The following is a 21475-nucleotide window of genomic DNA, read 5'->3' on the forward strand; positions in this document are numbered from 1 at the left end:
TTGGGAGATGAGTGAACTTGGTGTGGGAAGGCTTTCTGAAGGAGGTGACGCAGTCAACGAAGTGTCCTGAGTCCTGCCACTCTTCTGGATCTTTCTGTGAGAGCTTTGGAGGCATATTTGTGGAAAAGAACAAGAACTTGACCCCCTTTGCCTCCCGTTTCCTCTCCCCTCCTGCCTCAGGGGGCCCGGAGGACCAGAACTCCCCACAGGGAGGTCCCAGCTGCTGCCCCTCCTTCTCTCCCAGCCCCAACTCTGCAGAGCTCTGGGGAGCAGGAAGGTGGAGCCTCTTGTATACACGGGGCAATGATCACACAACTTTATAAATCAAAACAGACAACTTGGCACTCTGAGGCAAAACTTCTATTTAATTATCCTTTGGTCCTCCAGTTCCCAGGGGCTCCAGTGGGTGGATGGCTAAGGCCAGTTACAGCAAGAGCAGCTGGCGTCGAAGACCAGGCCCTCCTGACAAGCCTCCGTGTAGGTGTGGCCCCCCACACAGTTGTAGAAGGCCCGCCTGCTGGTGGGGCTGGGGTAGAGACCGTTGGACTTCCCGGCACAGAACTCACTGTCGCCACCCCTGGGAGTCGTGGTGACGATGGGGGCCGAGGTGGTGCCCAGGGTAAAGGGGGGCACTCTGCAATCTGGAAGAGAGTAAGGAGAGGGTTCTGCAGGGGACCCCTTTCCCAGGACGAGGGTTGGGTCTGTGACAGGGTCACGGGCGGGGGGCAGGGGGTCCTCTCAGCCGAGGCCACACTGCACCTGAATCAGTGGTCACTCGCTCTGGGCCTGAGCCAGACACCCAAGTTCACGGCCCAGCTCTGCCACCAGCTATGTGACCGTAAAGAAGCTGTTATCTTATCTGAGCCTCAATTTCCTCCTTGTGAAGACGGGAAGGGAGGAGCCATAGAATTCCAGTGACAGAGTTCTAACCACCTCTTAGAATTATTAGGTAAAGCATTTTCCACTGTACTTGGTATGTAACACTGAGTGCTACACAATTATTAGCTTTTATTTTTAAAAGGAAAAATAATGTTTATTTATCACCTAAATGCTTCTCCAAATATACTGTTCCATTACTGCCCCCTCCAAAAAAATCCTACAAAGTGGGAGAATTTTAAAGATCACTTAATTCTTGTAGCTGAAGCAAGAACTGAGCTCCACGGCCAGTCCTGTCTGAGTGCAGAGCCAAGGCTCTGCCTCCTGCACTGATAGTTTTTTAATCATTTCGCTGAGGTTTGGTTGACATACAAAAAGTTGTACATGTTCAGTGTACAGCCTGAGGGGTTTGGAGGTCAGTGCACATCACAATCGGCTCGATCGATGCCATCACCAAATCCATCCCCTCCAGAGTCTTCTCTGGCCTTCTTTAATTATTATTATTATTATTATTATTATTATTATTATTATCACTATCACAGGAACACGAACCATAAGATCTGCCCTCCCAGCCGACGGTCAAGAAGAACAGTGCAGTGTAGGTAGCTGTGGCTCCGTTCTGTATAAATCCCTAGGACTTCATTCGTCCCGTGCAGCTGAAACTGGGACTCTTGGATCAAGTCCTCCCTTTCCTCCCTCCCTGGTGTTTATTTTTATTTTTTATGGTGTATTCGTGTTGGCCAATTTATTTATTTATTTTTTAAAGATTTCATTTATTTACTTTGAGAGAGAAGGGGAGGGAGGGAGACAGATAGGGAGAGAAACATCGATGTGTGAGAGACACATTGATGGGTTGCCTCTCGCACGCCCCCCACCGGGGACCTGGCCCGCAGCCCAGGCCTGTGCCCTGAGCACCTACCCGGCAACATGATATTTTTGGTTTGCAGGCCAGGGCTCAGTCCACGAACCACACCAGCAAGGGCTGGTTTTTATGTTTAAATAGACAATGCCTGTCTCTAAGAGTGCCTGTGAGGAGGACAGGAACCCTAAAGGACCAGCAGGCCCGGCGCGGGGCGAAGACGCCGTGGTCAGCACCAGCTCCCCGCGGCCTGCCGGGACCTCTCGCTTCAGGACAGCAGTGGCGCCTGGGGCCGGGGCCGAACTGTGTGTTGAGACCAACTGGACTCTGCTGCTCACCGGGGGGCAGGTGCAAGCTGGACCCCTTCAGGCTTCTCCTTCTTTCATCCCTTTCCTCATCTCCTCACTTGTTAACCTGTCCCTTCTTCTGTTCTCACTGCTCCCTAAAGTCCATAAAGGCTGGAGCGGGGCAGGTGGGGGACAGAGGACAAGGTGTGTGCGGCCCCTTCCCTACCCAGGCTCCTCGATGTCCAGGTCACGGTCCTGGAGCTCCCTCGGCAGCTCTGCAGAGGAAAACCCTCAGGAAGGGCGACAGGTCCTTTCTCACCAAGACTGTTAGCCATGACTGGGCCGCCCCCCCCCCCCAACGGCCTCTCTCCGGGCCCCAGGGCCACTAGCTCCACGTGGAAATGCCGGGACAGGCGGGAAGTCTGAACGAGGCCAGGCTGGGAGCAGCTCCGGGCGGCCCTGGCTTCCTCCCTGAGTGTGTGGGTGGTCTCGTGGCTGGCAGGTGGCATGCCACTACTCACTGGGGGTGAAGACGCCGAGTGCAGACTTGAGGGCATTCATGAGTGGGTATTTGCCTTGTCCACAGAAGGTGCCCGTGAAGTCATCCAGGTCAATGGCCCAGACCATGGCGCCTCCAAAGCCGTTCTTCAGCAGCCACTCGGCCTGCAGGAGACAGTCGGGGGGCCTGCGGGGTGCCCTTGCACAACAAGTTCAGGGAGAGACTGCCGCAGCATGGCCGGGACGGGGGCACAGTGCCGTCACGAGAGGAGGGCACGGGAGAGTGGCTTTCCTGTAGGGACTCTGAGGGACTCACGGACACGGCTGGACACAAGGGAAGGCTAGGGTACCAAGTCAGGGAGATAGAATGTTGGGCCCAAGCAGCTCTCTCCTCCTGTTCTCTGCGGCCCCCACCCCTTCCGAGAAGGCTGTCTGCGCTGGAGCTTGGGCGGGTGGTGGTGTCACAAGAGATGATAGGGCCCTTCACACGGCAAGTATCTAGGAAAAAAGGGAGGGCTCCGGACAGGGCGGGATGGGGTCAAGCGCCCTGGGGTCCGTGAGCAGAACCACCCGGACCCAAGCATCTAGAGGCCAAAGCCGAAGGGCCCAGGCGGTCTCTGCCTCTTGGTTTTGGTTCGGCCTGTATACAGGTAGATTTGCTGGGAGCAGGGGAGGAGCAAAGGGGAGGAAGAACTCTGTTCGACACCATGGTCCTCGGAGTGGACCAGATTGCCTGCCTTGGAGAACCGGGTCAGGGCCAGAGCAGTGCAGGGAGGGGGCCCAAAGGGAGTCTGCAGGAGCAGGGGGACAGGAGTGTGCAGGATCCGAGAGGAGTAAGGCCGCAAAGTGCAAGTGCACAGGAACAGAGGGGTCGCTCCAACCGCGGGCTCTGCAGCGTGCCGCCGGCTCAACCTGAAGCCTTGCCTTCTCTTATGTGTCTCCTGGGGCTGTGATTCAAACGCTCCTGCAGGGCAGGTGCCCCACCCCTTCCACATGTGCGGAGGGAACGGTGCAGAGGGCCTTACCTTGAGGGCGAAGCTCTTGGGGTTGCCATACCCAATCCACTGGTTCCCCTTGTAGGCGTAGGGCACCTCCTGGGGGGCGTTCCACACCTCGGTGGCTCCTCTCAGGAAGGAGCAGACCTGGGGCCAGTGCAGGAGGGGGGGTCACGGTTCAGGGGGCCCCTCCTCTGCTCAGCCCACCTCTTCCTACTCCTTGCACCTGTTTTCTGGATGTACACCCCACCCCTCTTTGCTGGAAATAAGAACACATGGTTCCAATTTCACCCCAACCCCCTGGCTCTGCTCCCCCTCCGGCTGCGCAGTGGCGAGGGCCCTGGCAGGAATGGGACATGAGCTCCTGTCCTGTGTCTGCCAGCAGCCACCTGCGAGACAACGGGCAGGGCAGCTTCTTGGCGCCTTGTGCCCCAGTTCCCTCTGAAATGAATTTACCTGCTCTTGTTTGAAAGGGTTTTCTCCACAAAGAGCCAGCACGAGGACGGCAGAGTGTAAGGGTTAGGGCTGGAAGCTTAACAACTTACCCCGAATTTTGCTGTATGTAACGCACACTTGTCTGCCCACATTTTTGAGGGAAAAATAAGGATGTACATCATGGCTTGGTGTGATGATTGCATACCACAGGCACAATAATCCCTGTGTGTAATGCGTGCAAAACATGGGTGCACATTACACACAGCAAATATGGTAGATTTGAATCCTAGCTCTGCCACTTACTGGTTCTGCGACCTCGAGCAAAGTTCTTAACCCCTCTGTGCCTCAGTGCACCCTCTTGCACAAGAGGGTAAAATCGGCTCCTCATTGTTCCTGGTGAGGGCTAGGTCAGAGAATGGATAGAAGTCACTTAGAGCACAGACTGCCCGTCTGCTTGCTCTCGGTAAGTGTTAACTGCTGCTGGAATTAAAGACGCACATTGACTGTAAAAGGGTAAAATGTAAGACGCCTCATCAGTGGGTCGCCCTGCCCTTCCTCCCCTACCACGGATACTTGGAGAAGTCAACACGGGGCACCCTGTGTTAGAAACCAGGGTATCTGTTCCCTCTTCGTGGAGGCACCTCCAACCCTTTAGAGCAGAGACAGTGGCTCTCCCAGGTGCCCCAGGCCCCCTGGGGCATCACCTCAAAGTAGGCAAGAGTCCCAGCTTCCTGGGTATACGGCCCGGCAGTCCCCGGGCCAGCGGTGGGCGCGTCCAGGCCGTGGTCAGCGGGGTGCGTGAGAGTGAAGGTCTGGGCGTAAGCCCCAAAGCCCACCATCAGCTTCTCGGCAGGGGCCCCTTGGTTCTTCCAGTAGTTCATCGCATAATCCTGCGGGCGAGGCGAGGAAGGTGTTGGTAAGGAGCAGCTGAGCATGTCCCAGAGGCCTATGGAAAAGCCGACACTTTCCACCCAACCCTCCGGCCACTGTGAATACCACATGTGGCCAAGCCAACCTCAGAGGAAGGGAAGGAGCGCCTTCCCCGCCGGACCCAGGTGTCAGAGGTACCTCGCTCAGGAGGTACGTGAGTTAGGTAGTGCATCCGGCCCGGTGTCACCTGGGAATGAAATGTTCTCTCACCCTCCTGCCCCTCACTCTGGGCCGGGCGTTGGTGGCACAGCTGGCGTTCAGCCACACATCCCCTTGTCCCCCGCCGGCGGCTCAGAGTTGTTCGAGCACCGGCTGGGTACCTGGGAGACCTTCCCGCACCCGTTTTTAATTCATTTGAATCATTTGAATCACAGCTAACCAATTTACCCACCTCCGAATCGTTAAGTAGATTCATTGTTACACCTGCCTACACATTTCAGGGTAGGAAGGTAAACCTCATAGCATAGGGAGAGGGTGGGAGGGAGGTGAGGAAGAGTGGGGGAAAGGTGGGTCGTGAAATGGGCTTCTAGCGTCAGTAGATTTTTAAAGGTTTTCCAGCCCTGGCTGGTGTGGCTCAATGGATCGAGTGTCGGCCTACGAACCGAAAGGCCGCTGGTTCAATTCCCAGCCAGGGCACACACCTGCGTTGCGGGCCAGGCCTCCGTTGGGGGCATGCCAGTCAGTGTTTCTTTCCCTTTCTTTCTCCCTCCCTCCCCTCTCTCTAAAAATAAATAAATAAAATCTTTTCTAAAAAATGAAAAGATGTTTTCCATCACTTGGGACTAACCCCGAAGCCACTATCCTTGGTGTGAAAGATAAATGAACACAATGAATCCCGGGGACGGGAAGCAGGGAACACGTGCTGGGTTGGGAAAGACTGCCGTCTTCTTCCTGTCCATCCCGTGTCCTTGGCCAGAGACCCCGGGACGTGCTTCAAAGACACCCAGTACGACTGGCCATCCTGAACCCACTGCGTCACTCACCACGTTAAAGAATCTGTAGTCTCCCTGGTCATTGGGCCCTGCAAACAGGGGGCTGTTCTCGCCTGTGAAGCCCTCCCAGGAGCCCCTGAGGTCGTAGGTCATCACGTTGATGAGGTCCATGTACCTTGGGTGGTGAGGGGTGGGGTACCACAGAAGAGAAATGACCGATGGGAAGTCACACTCTCCATGACGCTCCCCCTAAAGCTCCTAGAACTCGTCAGATGTGTCGTTTGTAATTATGCCACAAGGCAATTTGCTTTGTTATTCTTTATTCCATTCTCCCTCGCCTCGATCTCAAGGGTGCCTGATACACAGAAGGCACACAATCCGTCATCGGTGTAGAAGGCTGCGCTCAGACTCTCAGAACTGGTGCAAGTTAGAGACTCAGCTAACTTCCTCCTGTAGCCTCTTATCATTGGGAATCTCGGAAACAGGTTGGAAACAAGCCCAGGGTTCGGGCTGGCTTCTCGCGTCCCTCAGGAGTTAGGATCCTCTTATTCCTTTGGGAATGAGCCCTCTCTGTGCAGGAGTCCTGGGCACTGGCCAGTCTATGGGGAGGTACCGGGCTCGCTTAGCTCTGCCTGGGCTTCTGGGCTTGGGGCTGACTTACTTCGACATCTCGGGGATCTGGTAGGCGGTCTCGATGGTCCCTTTGCCAGCCGACACAGCCGCAGAGATCAGCAACCTGGACTTGTGACTCTGGGCAGCCTCTTGCTCAAACGCCTCATACATTTCCTACGGAACAGAGGACACTGGGCTCAGGCTGCAGGGCCCAGGGAGCATGTGCCAAGGTCACGTTCTTAGGGGGAAATCTGCCAAGAGCTCGGTTTAGAGTCCTTGGTCCCAGAACGGCTGTTGGTCTCTGGGGACAGCAGTCAGGTGTCTCCCCAGAACTTGCAAATGAAGGAACATTGGTGACTCTCTGAGAGCTACACTTTAAAATGAACAAATGATGTCAAAGCAGGAAAGCAAGACAAGAATGGTTATGTTTAGACAAAAATGGCTCCTAGCTCTGCAAACTGCATGTGATTGAATCTAATAATCAGAAAACTCAGCCATGGAAGAAAAGGAAGTAAGAGTGTTAAAGCAAACCTAGGTGCTCAAGCCAGCCGTGACCAGGGCAGTGGGCTCGCTCACCCAACAACTTTATGTCTGGGGCAGGGGGCAGGAGCCCCCTGTGCCCTGGAGGTGTCTGCTCCACCCCTCAGGGCGCGGGGCACCTGAACACCTCAGTCTGCAGCTGGTCCATCTCGCCCTACGTCCTGCCCGCTGAGGGCTCTCTGACTCCCACCGCTGTGCCCAGAGACAGGACGTGAATGTTTCCGTCCCCCTTGGCCATTACATTTCTCACTTTAATTCTACAAAATTTCATTATGCTGCCTTATACCACTCTCTGTAGCTTGGCCACGTGAGTTTTTGCTGAAAGAAAGATCTGATCTTGCACTAAGGAAATCAGGCTTTGAGCCAGAAAGGCTGAGCTCTCTGCCGTCCTCTGTAGGGTGGTCAGCCTCTCTCAGAACCCCCCAGCAGACAGAGAGAGCCCTTCTCCCCGGACGGTCGTGGGCCAGATCCTATGTCCTTTGGACACGGGCAGGGGGGTCACCTTCAGCAGGACGGTGAAGAGCTGCTGGGTGTCCGCGGGGCTGCCACGGTTGCCGGGATACTCCCAATCAACGTCCAGCCCATCGAAGTTGTACTTCCTCAGAAACCGGATGGCCGACTGGATGAAGGTGTGGCGGTTCTCGGCAGTGGCCACCATGTTGGAGAATCTGGGGTCAACGCATCACCACCGTCACAGTGTTGGTGATGGGCTTTGACAGGGACCCTCTAGAGGAAGGGCATGAACCCCGCGGGGGGCAGGCGCAGGAGGACGCAACAGCGGCCGAAGCGCCTGGATTCTCTGCTTTGTCACTTGGCCCCCCGACTACTGTCTGGACAGACACTCAGGCGTTCAGTCGTCGCCCCCCCCCGTCGAGCAGTGCAGGGGGACAGTGGCGAGTCAAGCAGAGTCTCCGCCGTGGAGACTCTCCCACAGAGGAAGGCACAGCCAAGGGAGCAGGCAGGTAAGCTGCAGTGCAGGGCAGAGCTGGGATGGAGGAGGGACAGGCTGCGCCGGGAGAGCTTTGGCCAGGTTTCCCGGTGTCTCAGCTGAGACCCTAGGTCACTGGCCACCCACTTCAGAGAAGCACAGAGCCCGGGGGTCTCGGCAGGGACGGAGCAACGTGGGAGTGATTCCGCCGTGAATCGGGTCTCACCTCTGGGTCCCAAAGTTCCAGCCGCCGACAGAGAGCAGGGTTTTCAGCTCTGGGTTGCTGACGACAGAAAGATACCGATGTAAAGGAAATTGCACCGACAAGGGGCTGTGACCTGCTGCTTGCCTACCTCACCGTGTCAGGGTGACAGTACTTTTTAAATCTTTAATATGCCTGCTTCACAGTGTTTGTTGTGAGGGTTTCATAAATAATACGTGAAAAACACTTAGAAAAATGCCTGACGTGGTTGTCGCCCAATCAATACGCTCAGCATTTAACTGGCACAAGAACCATCTTCGAGTGTATTGGGAGCCAGCTCCTAGGTTGGCGTGGGATGCACTGTAGCTTGGCAAACTCCAGGGGGCAGTCTTCACACCTGCCGGGAAGCACAGGCTGCAACATTGAGAATCGGGTGAGAAGACAAGCCAGAAAAATGACAGCAACCTGCCTCTCCCGCGCGGAGCACGGGGCCTGCTCGTGCGGCAGGAGAGTGATTGGGTGAGACCGATTGGGTCAGGACGCGAGGACCAGACGTTCTGGAGCTGGTGTCTCTGGGGGACTCCTGAAGGGCCCCTGTGGACACCCCCAGCCGCGTCCAGAGCCCGAACCCCGGGACTCACTAGCTCTTGAGGCCATTGATGCCGGCGTAGAGGACCTCGTCGTTCCACTCGATGGTTTTGATCTGGTTGTCGGCCATGCCGGCAAAAGCGTAGATGATGTGCGTGCAGAGACAAGGGTCCACGTTGTCGGGCATGTAGCTGGCGACCCCAGGGCGGTACTGGCTCCAGTTGGTGAAGTAGCACACGATGTTGGTCGCCGTGCCTGCAACGGCAGGAGCAAGAGACGAACCGTGCCCTGACTACCGTCGCCTTCCCCGGCACCCTGGCCCTCCCCGCCCTCCCGCGCGGCACTCACCCAGCTGCAGCAGGAGGGCCAGCCCTGAAGGAGAAAAGAGACCTCCGTCAGAGGGTGGCAGGCTTGTCCTTTCCCTGGAGGGAGGGGACCAGGCCTGGGGAACACTGGCTGGTACATGGAGAGCATCTGAGGCCTGATTTCCCGCGCCCCGCCACCTCTGGAAATCTGCTCCCAACGTGGGCCCTCCCATGATGCTCTGGGGGAAGGGGCCTGGCTAGGCTTCCAGTGAGCCGCCTGGAAGCTCGCGGGACAGTGTGCAGCTCAGGAACCGGGAAAATTCACGGTTATTCTTTCAACAAACTCCTATGAAGTGCTGGGTGCTGGAGATAAGAACAGAAAAACTAGACAAGGTCCCTGCCCTCAAAGAGCTCACAGCCTGACGGGAGGGTGGAGCCTGTGAGCACAAAGGTGCCAGGCGACGTGACTGCTGGTGATGTAGGGATGCGCACAGAGTGTCGTGAAAACAAGTCCTGGGAGTCTTCCCAGGAGAGATGGCGTGTGGGCGGGGCCTCTCTGCCCTCCCTCCAGGCTGCGTTGGTGTTCGTGGTGGATTATCTGCATCTCAGAACTTATCACACTGAAAGACAATCCTCTGCTGGTCTTTCTGTTGGACCGGGAGCTCCGTTAGGGCAGGGACTCTGCTTACCCCACCGGGTCCCCACTGCCCAGCACGGTGCCCGGGACACAGTCAACCCTCCATCCATATGTGCGGAATGACCGGACCCCAGAGACAGGCCAGACGGGTGGAGCAGGGCAGAGGAGCAGCTGGCGACAGAGAAGGGGGGCTTCGGGCCGAGGGCCCCTTCCCATAGCAGCCTCTTCACGCTGATAACTGGGACTCACCTTTCCAGAACCAGCTTCTCTCTGCTTTCCAACTCAAATGTTGATTCTAAAGTTTACTCCCTTTCAAACCGCCCGGCCATGTACATGCGGAAGGCCCACCGACCAGTACCCCCCGGCTGCCGGCCAGGTCAGGCACCGCCTCTGGGGGCCAGTCGGCGCTGGAGGAACTGCATTCGCTCTTCAAGGCTTTTCTGCCCCCTGTCCAGCCCCCTCCCACCCAGCCTCACAGTACATATTCCGATAAGATCTGCTTGTCCATTTTTTTCTCTGCTAATTGCACCTGTTAACCGATTAGTCCTCGGTCAAGTCCATGCACTGAGCCGCAGCTCTGGAGCTGGCAGTGAGGGAGGATCACAGAGCGTGAGCATGGAGGGGGCTCGCCCGAGTCTCCCCTCATGCTCCAGGGGGGCTCCCCAGTGCTATCCATCATCCTCCCCGCTGAAGCCCTCCGCTGCTCAGTGGGCCTTCCTTCCTGCCTGCCTGCCTCCCGCCCGCCCTTCTCTCCTTCCTCCCTTCCTTCCTCACTTTGCCACCATCCCAAGGAGGCTGCAGAACGGGGATGACACAGGCAGCCTGGGAGCACATCGAGTGTGGGTGGAGAGTGCATTGCGGAGAAAAAGCAGCTACTCTGGGAGCCGAACGGGGCCGCCTGGGGAAGACTCACCAGCAAGAACCAGCAATTGACCCATTTTGGTGGGAAGTCCTAAATGTGAGTTCCAGGCCTGGATGAGCACCCAAGAGCTTTTTATAGGGAGCATGGCACTGCCCCCCCGCACCTGGCTCCCTTCTGCAGGCAAAGGGGCTGGGACTAAAGGGGCAGGGGCATCACCTGGCTCCATTTACCCTCTGACTCTTATCTGTGTTTTCCTTGTTGGGTAATCAACCCGGGACACGATGGAGACTCCGTGAGAACAGCCTTAGAAGGCTGTGGACTGAAGGTACATTTAGGGAAATGGCATATCTGGCACGGGTAGGAGGCTGGCCTAGAGTTCAAAGTCATTTCAGAGTAGGCCCCACAGGGCAAAGAGACCAGCTGGACCCTAGGGGTGGAGTGTGGACAAGGGAAGTCAGGCGGCCGGTCGGCCTGGTCACACCGTGTGGCTGACCCCGCCCGCGCTCCAACTCCTCAGTTCTGCTGCACCGCGGAGGTCCGGGAGTGTAGCGGCCTGGGAGGTTCCAGCAGGTTCGGAATGAGAAAGCGTTGCTTGCCGAGGTTGCTTCTGTGTCATTGAAGGTGGCCCCGTTGACAGAGGATGGGGGAAATTCACGGGGACAGACATTTCTAACTGGGCTTCGCCGCAGGAGGGAGAAGCAGCGAGGCGTGGGACAGCTGGGGAGGTGCCCGTGGATCGAGGCTGAGCATTGCCATGTTCTAGGACCCCCCTCCACTCCACTCCTCTCCCAGCCTCACTACCCATGCAGAAAGGGAGGCACCTACAGGAAGCCCACCGGGATGCCACGTCATATGTGTCCAGACCACATCTGAGGGTCCCTCGGTCCCGGAAGGCAACCAGGGAAGCAAAGGCGCGGCCTGCCGTCCCCCACCGCAGGCCCGGTGTTACCTTTGGCAGGGACACCAGCCCCAGGCATCTACCCAGCCAGACCGTGACCCTGGTTAGGACAGAGTGGCACTGTGGGGGGCACCGTGAGAGGAAGTGTGGGGACTCCTCCCACTTAAAGATACACCCGCTGTGTTCTCAAGACCCTCTAAAAGGTGCTGGTCCAGCCTCGTGTAAGGGCAATCTGGGGTCACAGAGAATTCAGGGAGGGGTCCTCGAGACGTCGTGTTACCAAAGGCTGATGGCACTCCCGGGGCTATTGACCACCCACAGCCTCCCCTGAGCCTCGTCAGGCCCTCAGCTCAGCTGACTTCTGGCTGAACCCGTAGTCACTGGCTGCCAAGAACTCGAGGCCCTGACTACCCAGAGCTGGGCCCATCTGGAAAATAATAACAGCCAACACTCATTGGGCAAATACAATGCGCCAGGAGCTAAACAAGAGGCCCTTATCACCTTCATCGTCTGGGTGTTTGCAAAGCAAATGGTCCTCTGCCCGCAGCAGGGATCAGAGACGACCCTGCAGAGTCCAGGGCTCGGCGCCCGAGACGCGGGGCCTGTGACGGACTCTCGGGCTCCAAACAAGGCCAAGGTCAATGTGTTGGGCCACTGTCCATAAAAATCCAAGTTACAACAAACACAAAAAGTGTTTGTGACGTGGCAGGCACTAGACTAAATGCTTTGCAGTTAGTAACTTGCTCCCTCACGTCTCTGGGAGAGAGGCATTCTTATTGCCCCCATGTTCCGGAGGAGGAGACTGGGGCACAGAGAAGGTAAGTAAATTGCCCAGGGTCACACAGCCAGTAAGTTAGTGACAGAGCCGGGGTGGGAACCCAAACGATCTGACTCCGGACTGTGCTGTAGTGACTCGACCATTCCGCTTCTTGAGAACACGATGACCAGAGGCAGCAAGGGACCGAGCCAGAGGTAGGAACCAGGGAGGCGCCCAAATGATGCCTACCTCATAGTAAGGAGGTCTGAGCACTGGGGGCATTTAGGGGGCCCGGGAACTGCCCCCCCCCCCAGTATCCAGCGGCGCTCACCACCCCTGCTGCAGGGCACATATATCTGGGGGTTCCCTTGGCCCTCAGAGAACGTCCGAAGCAGCTTTGAAATAAACCCCCTAGTGTTCCCACACTCACTCCCCTCCGGGTCGCAGGGCGTCTCTCGAGCCCTCCCCTGCAGAAACGCTGGTGCTGCCCCACTTACCGGCTGCGTGACCTTGCGTCCCCTGAGCCCGTGGATTCACCTGCATATTCGTCTCACCTGACCTCCTTCATACGCCATGAGGATTAACAATTCACACGAAAGTGTTGTTCAAAGTGCAGGATAAAAAACATCATTTTTTCTAGAAGGAAAGGGTTGGAAGGTATGGGAGAACGCACCATTATCCCTGGAATGAGAGTGTGTGGGCCTCTGGCTGGGGCAGCCTTCGCCCCTCTTTGGCCCCGTGCTTTAGAGGGAGAACGGCAGACTTTTCTGTCGACGGCAAGGAAGCAGCACTTCAGGCTTCGCGGGCCACGCCGGCTGGGTCTCCTCCCCCCGCCACTGGAGGGAGAACGCAGCCGCAGACAGAGCATGAACGAACGGGGCTCGGCTGTGTTCCAACGGCATTTTGTTCACAACGAGACGCAACGGGCCGGATCTGACCCATGGGCCAGTGTGCTCTCCCTGGCTTTTTTCTTTTTATTTAAAACTTTATGTATTTATTTTTAGAGAGAAGGGAAGGGAGGGAGAAAGACGAGAGGAACACTGATTGGGCCCTCCACCCAGGCATGTGCCCTGACTGGGAATCAAACCAGCGACCTTCCAGTTCACAGGCCAACACTCAGTCCACTGAGCCAGGGTGCTGGCCCCCCACTTTTAATAGTTCCACTCTGGTCCTCCTCCAGCTGCACCCCAACTCACCATGAGGCAGGGAGGCTGCAGGGCCAGCAGCAGGTCCACCCTGAGGCCCCTCCCTCCTCTTCTAAACTGGCCGGCAGACACCCAGGGCTCCCGCCCCCATGGCCCACGCTCACTTTCGGGGTGTGTACGCCTGCCCGTTTTTACTGGGTTGTTTCTGCTTTTGGTGTTGCTCTCTAGGAGTTCTCCCTGGACTACATGTATGTAGTACATACCTTTTCTCTCTCATATTTATTTTAATATTACCTGTTCTCTCTCATATTTATTTTAATTTTTTTCCCAGTTTTTCACTTAGTGTTTCATTCATATTGTTATTGTGCGATTCAAAAAATATTTCTTGTGGAGTTTAATCTGTGTCTTCTTTTGTAGCTCCTGCACCCAGCGCGGGAAAGAGGACGCAGGTGAGCGCTACGGAAGATGGAGGATGGAGGAGCAGAGAACTCCTTGCCGACGGGCTGAGCAGTGCACATGGACGGGGCTGCGGGAGGGCGGGAGGCTGCTGGGACGGGCCGGGACCAGGCCAGCTTCCTGCAGGGGGCGCGCTTCGGGGTAGGAGAGGGGGAGGGCCTGGCGCGGAAGACGCGTCAGAAACTAGCCCTGCAGCCAGGTCTCAGGGGCAGGAACTCCCGCCTGGTGAACACGTGTAACCGACGGGAGTCCAGGGGCCGAGTCGGGACTGAGAACTGCCCTGTGGGAGGGGGAGGGAGGGTGTCCATTGCTCGGTGGATAAGGCCAGATTTCAGTGCCAGCCCCAGCCACCGTGATGTTGTATCTACAGAGTCCTCAAAAGGCAAGATCCAGCCCTGGTCCAAACCCTAAGGAGGACCTAAATCCTAGAAGGTGGGAAAGCTATACTTACAAACCCAAGGTTTGGTCAGAAGTATGCTTTAGAGATTAGCTTGAGGAGGAATTTAGAACCCTGTCCTGCCACAGCTGGAAATAAAAATGAAGAAGGCTTTTATTAGTCAGTGAGGAAACTGAGGCACTGTCACTGGTCCAGATGGAAGCCAGGGTCCAGGCCCCCCTCAGCAGCACCCCTTCCCTGGCGGTCCCCCCAGGAGTGCTCTGTCCCACCCACAGCCTAGACTGGGAAAGAGCCTGGACCCAGGAGGCCAAGGGGACATAGCGCCCTCTGGTGGTGACTGGTAGGCACCTACACACCTGCTGAGCACTGGGCACTGGGCTTCTGTCCTGGGACAGTGCTGTCTCCCCAGCTCAACGTAGAAACAGTGCACCCAAAAAAGGAGGAAGCAGAAGAACACTGGGGAGGGTGGAAGGAGAAAATGTAGAAAACCCATTTCCCTGTATTCTACCCTGAATACGGGGAAATGGATTTTCCTCATTTGCCCCAACATGCACGCACGCACTCCTGAGACATGGCGCCTCCCTCCTTGCCTTCTGGGCCTGGTTCAGGGCTAAACCTGGCATACTGAAAAGGGGCTTTGGGGCCACACGGTGCGGTGTGCAGATGACGTCTTACTGAGTCGTGCACTTTGAAACCTGTGTGGTTGTGCACACTGATGTCCCCTGAGTAAATTCAATTTTTAAAAAAGAAAAGAAAGGGGGCCTTTGTTAATGTGGCTCTGGGCAGAGGAGACGGGCTGGTTCCACATGCGTCAGCCTGGGGCGGGTGCAAAGAGAGTCCCTTCGGAAAAGCAGGACGCAGGGAGCAAGGGTGAAGGAGGCCGAGTGTCCAGCAGGGGGAGAGAGGGGACTGAGAAAGTTCAGAAAAGGTGTTTGCTCCCCGGTGAGAGGGGTGGGCCTGCCAGGCACCCAGAGAACCTAAATAGAAAGACCCAGCCCCCAAAATGAACTAGGGAGGAGGGAGACAAAGTAAGAAGACACCCAAACACCCACCTTGTCTGAGAACCCCTTTTGCATGAGAAGTCACTATTAAACCTGGACTGAAAACATCTCTCGTACCTTCTTCAGGACTTTGCGTGTGAGACTGGACTCCAGTAAAGTCGTTTGATAATAGACTCTGCCCCTTCTCCCTCCACTACTTGTAATGCGAGGTCAAGCCTGCTCCCTGCTTGCCCCCAGATCTTCAAGACCTGTCTCAAACCAACTCAGTCATTGTTAAATAAGCAAGTGCAAGAATGAATAAGTCCTTCGTCTGTGTACTTCAGCCAGCTCCTGCACTCAGCAGGTGCATCGTTGGTAGTTCATCATTGATAAATGAGTAAATGGATGAATGAATGAATGAATGAACGAATGAGCGAGCCACCTCCTGGGAGCCCAGGCTTGGTGGCCTCCAGGCTAGCCATAAGCCGAGAAGTGTTGCATAAAAGCTTGCCTGGGTTGAACCACCAGTGGGAAATTTGCTCAAGTACAGGATGTGGGCTGAGATCTTTTCGCCTTCCTATTTTCGAGGGTGGGGGGTGGGCGCTGAAAGTGCCTCTGAATTGCTGGCGGGGCCTGCGCGGTGGCCACAGAATTGAGAGCTGGGGGAGGAAGGAGGCACAGGAGGATGGAAACGGCAGCTGGAGATGAGGAGGAAGCCATTGTCAGGGCACATGCGGACAGCAGTGTCCAGCCTTTTGGTGTCTCTGGGCCACACTGGAAGAATTGTCTTGGGTCACACATTAAATATACAAACACGAATGAAAACTGATGAGCAAAAACAACGGTTTTAAGTAAATTTACTGTTTTGTGTTGAGCCACATTCATAGCCATCCTGGGCCGTATGCGGCCCACAGGCTGCAGGTTGGACACCCCTCCTGGTAGAAGATGGGGCCCGGGGCCCGGAGGGGCCTGAGGTCATCACACGTCACCCAGCCTCGGGCTTGCCCCAATTCTCTGCAGACAGGGCCAGGGGAGGTCCTTACAGAATGCGGATAATACTATGACCTTCCCCATGGGGCTGTTGGTGGGGATTAAATGTGACCATGCATGTGAGCCCCTTAGTGTAATGGGGTGTAGGCTGAGAGGCCCCAGGGCCCCCCACAAGCCTAGTTTGGGGACTAGGAAAGGCAGCAGCACAGAGTTGGAGAGTTATTTTGCATATCAGTAACAGCAGGCTAGCTTCATAGCCTGCTGGGAGCCGGGGAGATGGGCATGACTTTGTCCCGTGATGTAGCTGGGAGACAGCTCCCCTGCCCCCATTACAGCACCTTTGGGGCAACTCTGAGAGCTTGGAGATGGTTCACGCAGAGATGGTTCACTCCACGCCATGGCGCCACACCTGCCTGGACTCACTGTGGCAGCCGAGAAAGGCAGGGAAATATGGGAGTGCTGGCAGGTGTAGCTGATTGTGGGAGGAGTCAGGAATGGGGTTACCGAGGAGGTTCCAGCCTGGGACTTAAACAAAAAGGTGGCTGCCCTGTGGGATGGGGACAATGCAAGACCCTGCAGGAAGAAATCTGGAAGGCAGGCCCTCCGACTGGCCTGCCCTGAGGCTGGTCAGACTGGGCAAAGTGGGGAGGGTGGGACCGTGTGTTTGTGGGTGTATCTTCGTTTCTAAAGGGAGATTTAATGGTAGAATTCTGCCACCATTCTAAATCTGTATAACTTCTCACTAAAATAGTCCCTTTCCTTTTTATCAAACTCTGGCATTGAGAGCCACGGCTCCTAACACGGCGGTGGGGAACGAAGAACCCTAGTTCAGGAAGGCCCCGGGGCTGGGGGGGTTCCTGTAACATGAGCAGAGTGCCTCGGTCAGAAAGGACCCTCAGTAAATACCTAGGATCACTTCCAATAGTCACTAGCCATTCCTTTCTCTGTTCTGTCCCACAGGCAAAGAAGGAGGGCAGGGAGCAGTGACCGGCTGAGTCAGGGCGGCCTCCCTGTGGACTCACGGCCCATGGCCCGGCCTTGAGGTGCTGGCTGCAGGGGACCCGGACTCCACGTGCAGTGGTGGTTCCCCGGGTCACGGGTCAGGTCCTCCGGAAACAGATGTGGAGTCAGAGCTGGGGCACTAGCCGTTTACCAGGGACAGCACTGGGCAGCGGGGAAGCTGAGTCACGACACAGCTCCGACGAAGCTTCGGCCAGCCTGGCCAGGAGCGCTACCGCAGGTGGCGTCTGCCAGAGTTGTCCTGCTCCACGCCGGAATGCCGGGGCCCGTACTCCCGCCTCACTCGGTCCCCGGATGTGGACTACCCCGGTGAGGGCATGACCTTGGGGGACGGGCACATCTGCAGGCCCCGGGACGACCGGCAGCAGGGGGCTCTCCGCCAGTGCCCCCCAGCTGGGCAGCGGGCCCTGGAATGAGTGCCCCCGGATGAAGGGGGCCTTTTACCTGAGCCCCTCCGCCCCTCATGGCCCGACACACAGAGGCAGATGTTGATCGCTCTCATTGTTTCCAGATGACTCCCACTTGCTTAGGCGCTGCCACTCACAACAGTTTCGCAGATGTGGTCACAGACGTGCGAGGGGCCCTTGGGGCAGCCCTGAAGCAGACACCACAGTGGGGAGAAGCAGATGCCCAGCCTACCGGCCCGTGATGCAGTGGGTCTCGGTCCTCCTAATGGCCCGAATGCACTTGGGCCGGACAGACCTCTCCAAGCTAGTCTGAAAGAGGTGCTGGGGAAGGTGCTGGAGGGGGGCTGCCTGAAGAAGTCCATCTTCCAAGTGTTAAAAGGCAGGGACTGAGGGACGGGGAGTGCTCAGGGGAGCTCGGCTGGAGGGCAGACGCTACAACCTGAGCATGCAGAACAGCCTGGCCCCAGCCGGTGTGGCTCAGTGGGTTGGGTATCATCCCATGAACCATAAAAAGCTTGCCAGTTCAATCCCCAGTTGGGGCATACACCTGGGCTGCGGATTGGGTCCCCAGGGGCGTGTACTGAAGGCAACCAATCAACGTTTCTCTCTCGCATCGATGTCTCTCACCCTCTCTCCCTCCCTTCACCCATCTCTCACATCAAAAAATAAAATGAAATGAAACAAAGAACAGCCTGAGAATGTGAAATACCTGGACACGACTCCCAGTCCCAAGGATTTCCCCACTCTGCGTTTCGGTTCCTCTACCACATGGCGATGAACTCACACTCAAGTTCACACCCGAGGCACCAGCGTGGGGGCTGAAATGTGCTATACGTTTGAGCAGTGTTTGAGGCCAGTTCCAGTTACAGCTGAGGAACCCTCATGCCATAAATGAGAAAAGTCGATTAAATATGTGAAACCACTGTTTTTGCACAGGAGGCACCGTGCAGGGCAGCGCAGTGCAGCACCGTGACCCCAGAGAGGAGGAAAGCAAATGGGAGGAGGGAGCCCTGCCGTTACCCCAGAGTTTGGCCCCCGGGCAATTCCCAGACTGCACCGCGAGCGAGCGCAGGGGGCGGGGGGTGGGGGCTCCGTGAGACGAGAGGACGAAACTTGGAAGGGGCTGGGATGGGTGGAAGTTGAGCAACAACATTCCGGAGATAAGTGAGCCACACAGAAAAGGGGGCTTCAGAAACCCGGTGGGGCTCCCTCGGGTCTTTGGCTCAGTGTAAAAACGGTCGAAGAACGGTGACGGAGGAAGACCACGCCACCGGAGAGCTGGGAGCCGAGCAAACACTGGAGCCTGCACGGCGCGGGGAGACACTGGCTGTAAGGCTGGCCGGAGAAGAAAGCCTTGGGGGAGCAGCTGGGACATTACATGGGGACCTCACGAGGTTCAATCCTTATGAAAGGGCACCCCGGCCCTGAAGGGAACTCTGGACCTCCCTCCCCTGACGAAGCTTGCCCATGAACTTCACAACGCTCAGGCCGGTCTGCGAGCAAATGAGCTGCCTGCCGCCACAATCTAAACATTCGACCACGGTGGCGATGTTCAGGCTCCAGTAAAACATCACCAGACATGCCAAAGAAACAGGAAATGTGACTCATACCCAGGAGAAAAAAAGTGTCAACAGCAAGCGTAGAAATGACAGAGATCAACAGACAAGACACAGCCACTGTTATAAGTAGGTGAGAGGATTTTAAGGGAACCGTGAAAATCTGAAGAGAAAAATGGGCGCAATGTCATATTCCAGGGAAGCCGAAATGGCAAAGAGACGGACGAGGGCCTGCCGGTGGCGTCTGCTTCTTTCTCCCCAAGAAAGCAAAAGCTTTCCCGGGAGCGACATCCAGCAAACTTCCGTCACATCTCACGGGCTCACGTAGCCAGCCTCGGGAGAAGGAGAGGGCTCTGTGTGGTCCAGGTGGATCACAATTCATTCCTGGTGATCAGAGCAGGGGGACTTCCCTCCCCCAAGTCAAAGGATTTCTGCTGGCGGCTGAATGCATCGAGGGTCCACCTGCAGAGCTCACCAGGGGAAGAATGCTGGGTTGGTGACGGACGCTTTCATCCACGGCCTGCTCTTTGCCATTTGGCTCCAAAACAATCCCTCCCCACCCAAAGTTAGGCAGGTGCGTGTACTAAACTTGTGCTGCTCCGATGTCGGCACGGCGTGCCGGCTTTGGGAGACTGCACGAGTAAACGGACCGAAAGAAAGACACAGCAGGGACACGGAAGGGAACAGGGTTGGGAGGGCACCGGTGGTTTCAGACGCTTTACCAGTGGTCTGCGAGCAGAGCAACGCCCCGGGGACTCGCGAAACCGGTAGAAGACGGCAGGCCAGTTTGGCTGTCTCATCCCTTTCAGGTTATCTTGAGAAACTCGGGGACTGTGGAGCGAAGGACCAATACAGACGTGAGAAAAAAGTGCATGTTGTCTTAAAGCGGGAGGCAGATTCCTCTTGGAGAAGACACGTTGTGATCGTCGTTAGCAAACACGTGGTCTCTGTCCTGCAAAGTTAGGTCCCGGGATCCGGTTTAGAGAGCAATACACCGCTTTGTGAAATAAATGAAGAATTTTGAGTTCTGGCTGGCTGTACAAGAGTAGGGGCAGAGGGACTGTGGGATTTGGGAAGGAGAGGGGAAATATTAAAACGGATGGGAGAGAAAGTTACGGAACCCTCAGAGCTTGTGGTTCTGATGCCCTCTCCTCATTCTACAAGGAAGGGGTCATGCAGCTGTCAATCCCGGCAGAGCCGGGATTTAAGTGCAGGGATTCAAAAGCTTGGTGCTGCTCTGGCCAGGGATGGTTGTAGGGTCTCCCCATACACCAAAAGGTTGTAGGTTCGATTCCTGGTCAGGGTACATACCTAGGCTGTGGGTTTGATGTTTTGCTCTCTCTCCTTCCTCTCTCTAAAATCAATAAATATAACCTCAGGTGAGGATTTACAACAACAACAACAACAACAACAAAGCCTCATGCTCTTTCTCCTTGCAGCCTCCCCCAAGGACACATGAAAAGTTCAAGTTTGAGCTGGGAGGTAGGAGGCTGGCCTTTCCCAAACTTCCTGTGGATATCTATGGAAAAACTCCGAGGTCAAGGTAACCTAAGTCAGTGAACTGAGGCAACAGGTGCCTGGGCAGGAAGCTTCGCAATGACCTTGGGGAATAGGCAGTTTCCTCCGGTTAGTGCTGTGGGTGATGGCTCCGCCTCCTTCCCCAGAACTGGCGGGTAAACAACCTCAGCCCCTCCTCCAGCCCCCAGGTCTCCTGCAACCAGGCCTCTCAGCAACTCAGATTTTCAGCTTCCTGATAGGCAGGGGACTGGTATCTGGGCCCCTGGAGATAAAAAAACTACACCAGCTTGCATTTGTTTCCTTTGACCATTATGAAAATTGGAGAAAACCATGAAGAGAGCAAAATGAAACCGTATTGAATTGCGCAGCCCCACTCACCCTGGGAACCTGAGGCTCATGGTTTCTCACACGCCTTGATCACTCGATTGCTGCTCAGACCTCAGACCCTCCATGCGGTCCCACAGGTGCTGTGTACCGAGTTCCGCTTCCTCTCAGTGGTAAGGACACCAATGGGCTCTGTCACACACGCCACTGATGTGTACGGCAATGAGGTTAGATCAGAGACGCTGACTGTTCAGAGCGCTTTCATAAGTAAAGTCTCCCTTGGTTTTCACAAGAGCCACACTGGCTGTGAGAACTCCCCTAAGAGCTGAGACGGTGCCTCCTCGGAGCCAGGTTCAAGGTTGTGTGGTGGGGACACAGGCGACCCTCAGGAAATGACAGCCGCGTGAAGACATGTTAGAGAGTAAGGTGTAATTGAGCAGAGAACTAGGCTGTGGCCCTTTTCGGCCGTGAAAGAAGTCTGCTAAGGGCATCCACGCAGGCTGAATTACCCTCCAGTCGGAGCATAATTCCCGGAGTGCCA

At 56.2% G+C, this 21475-nt stretch overlaps 1 protein-coding gene and 1 long non-coding RNA gene across 4 annotated transcripts; both read right to left on the bottom strand.

The window, feature by feature from the left end:
* Positions 1–353: 353 nt before the first annotated feature.
* On the bottom strand, positions 354–12699 carry LOC123804486 (acidic mammalian chitinase-like). Of its 2 annotated transcripts, none has more exons than XM_045816811.1 (11): positions 12639–12699; positions 9031–9054; positions 8736–8937; positions 8119–8175; positions 7467–7632; positions 6474–6598; positions 5864–5987; positions 4655–4840; positions 3546–3662; positions 2544–2685; positions 354–641 (listed from the first exon to the last, which is right to left on the bottom strand). In XM_045816811.1, the coding sequence occupies exons 1-11, from the start codon at positions 12682–12684 to the stop codon at positions 415–417; spliced, it is 1416 nt and encodes a 471-aa protein (XP_045672767.1). In that variant the 5' UTR covers positions 12685–12699; the 3' UTR covers positions 354–414. The 2 variants fall into 2 exon arrangements, with proteins under 2 accessions (XP_045672767.1, XP_045672766.1); XM_045816810.1 differs by lacking the exon at positions 12639–12699 and adding an exon at positions 10538–10611.
* A 6159-nt stretch (positions 12700–18858) lies between these two features.
* LOC123804706 lies at positions 18859–21060 on the bottom strand. Of its 2 annotated transcripts, none has more exons than XR_006783197.1 (3): positions 20989–21060; positions 20404–20446; positions 18859–20044 (listed from the first exon to the last, which is right to left on the bottom strand). It is a non-coding gene; the product is annotated as an uncharacterized LOC123804706 (long non-coding RNA). The 2 variants fall into 2 exon arrangements; XR_006783198.1 differs by having other exon boundaries at positions 18859–20089; positions 20989–21057.
* Between the last annotated feature and the right edge of the window lie 415 nt (positions 21061–21475).

The sequence above is a fragment of the Phyllostomus hastatus genome, unplaced genomic scaffold (assembly GCF_019186645.2).
Source record: "Phyllostomus hastatus isolate PE091 unplaced genomic scaffold, TTU_PhHast_1.1 phas_scaffold_216, whole genome shotgun sequence".
NCBI lineage: Eukaryota > Metazoa > Chordata > Mammalia > Chiroptera > Phyllostomidae > Phyllostomus > Phyllostomus hastatus.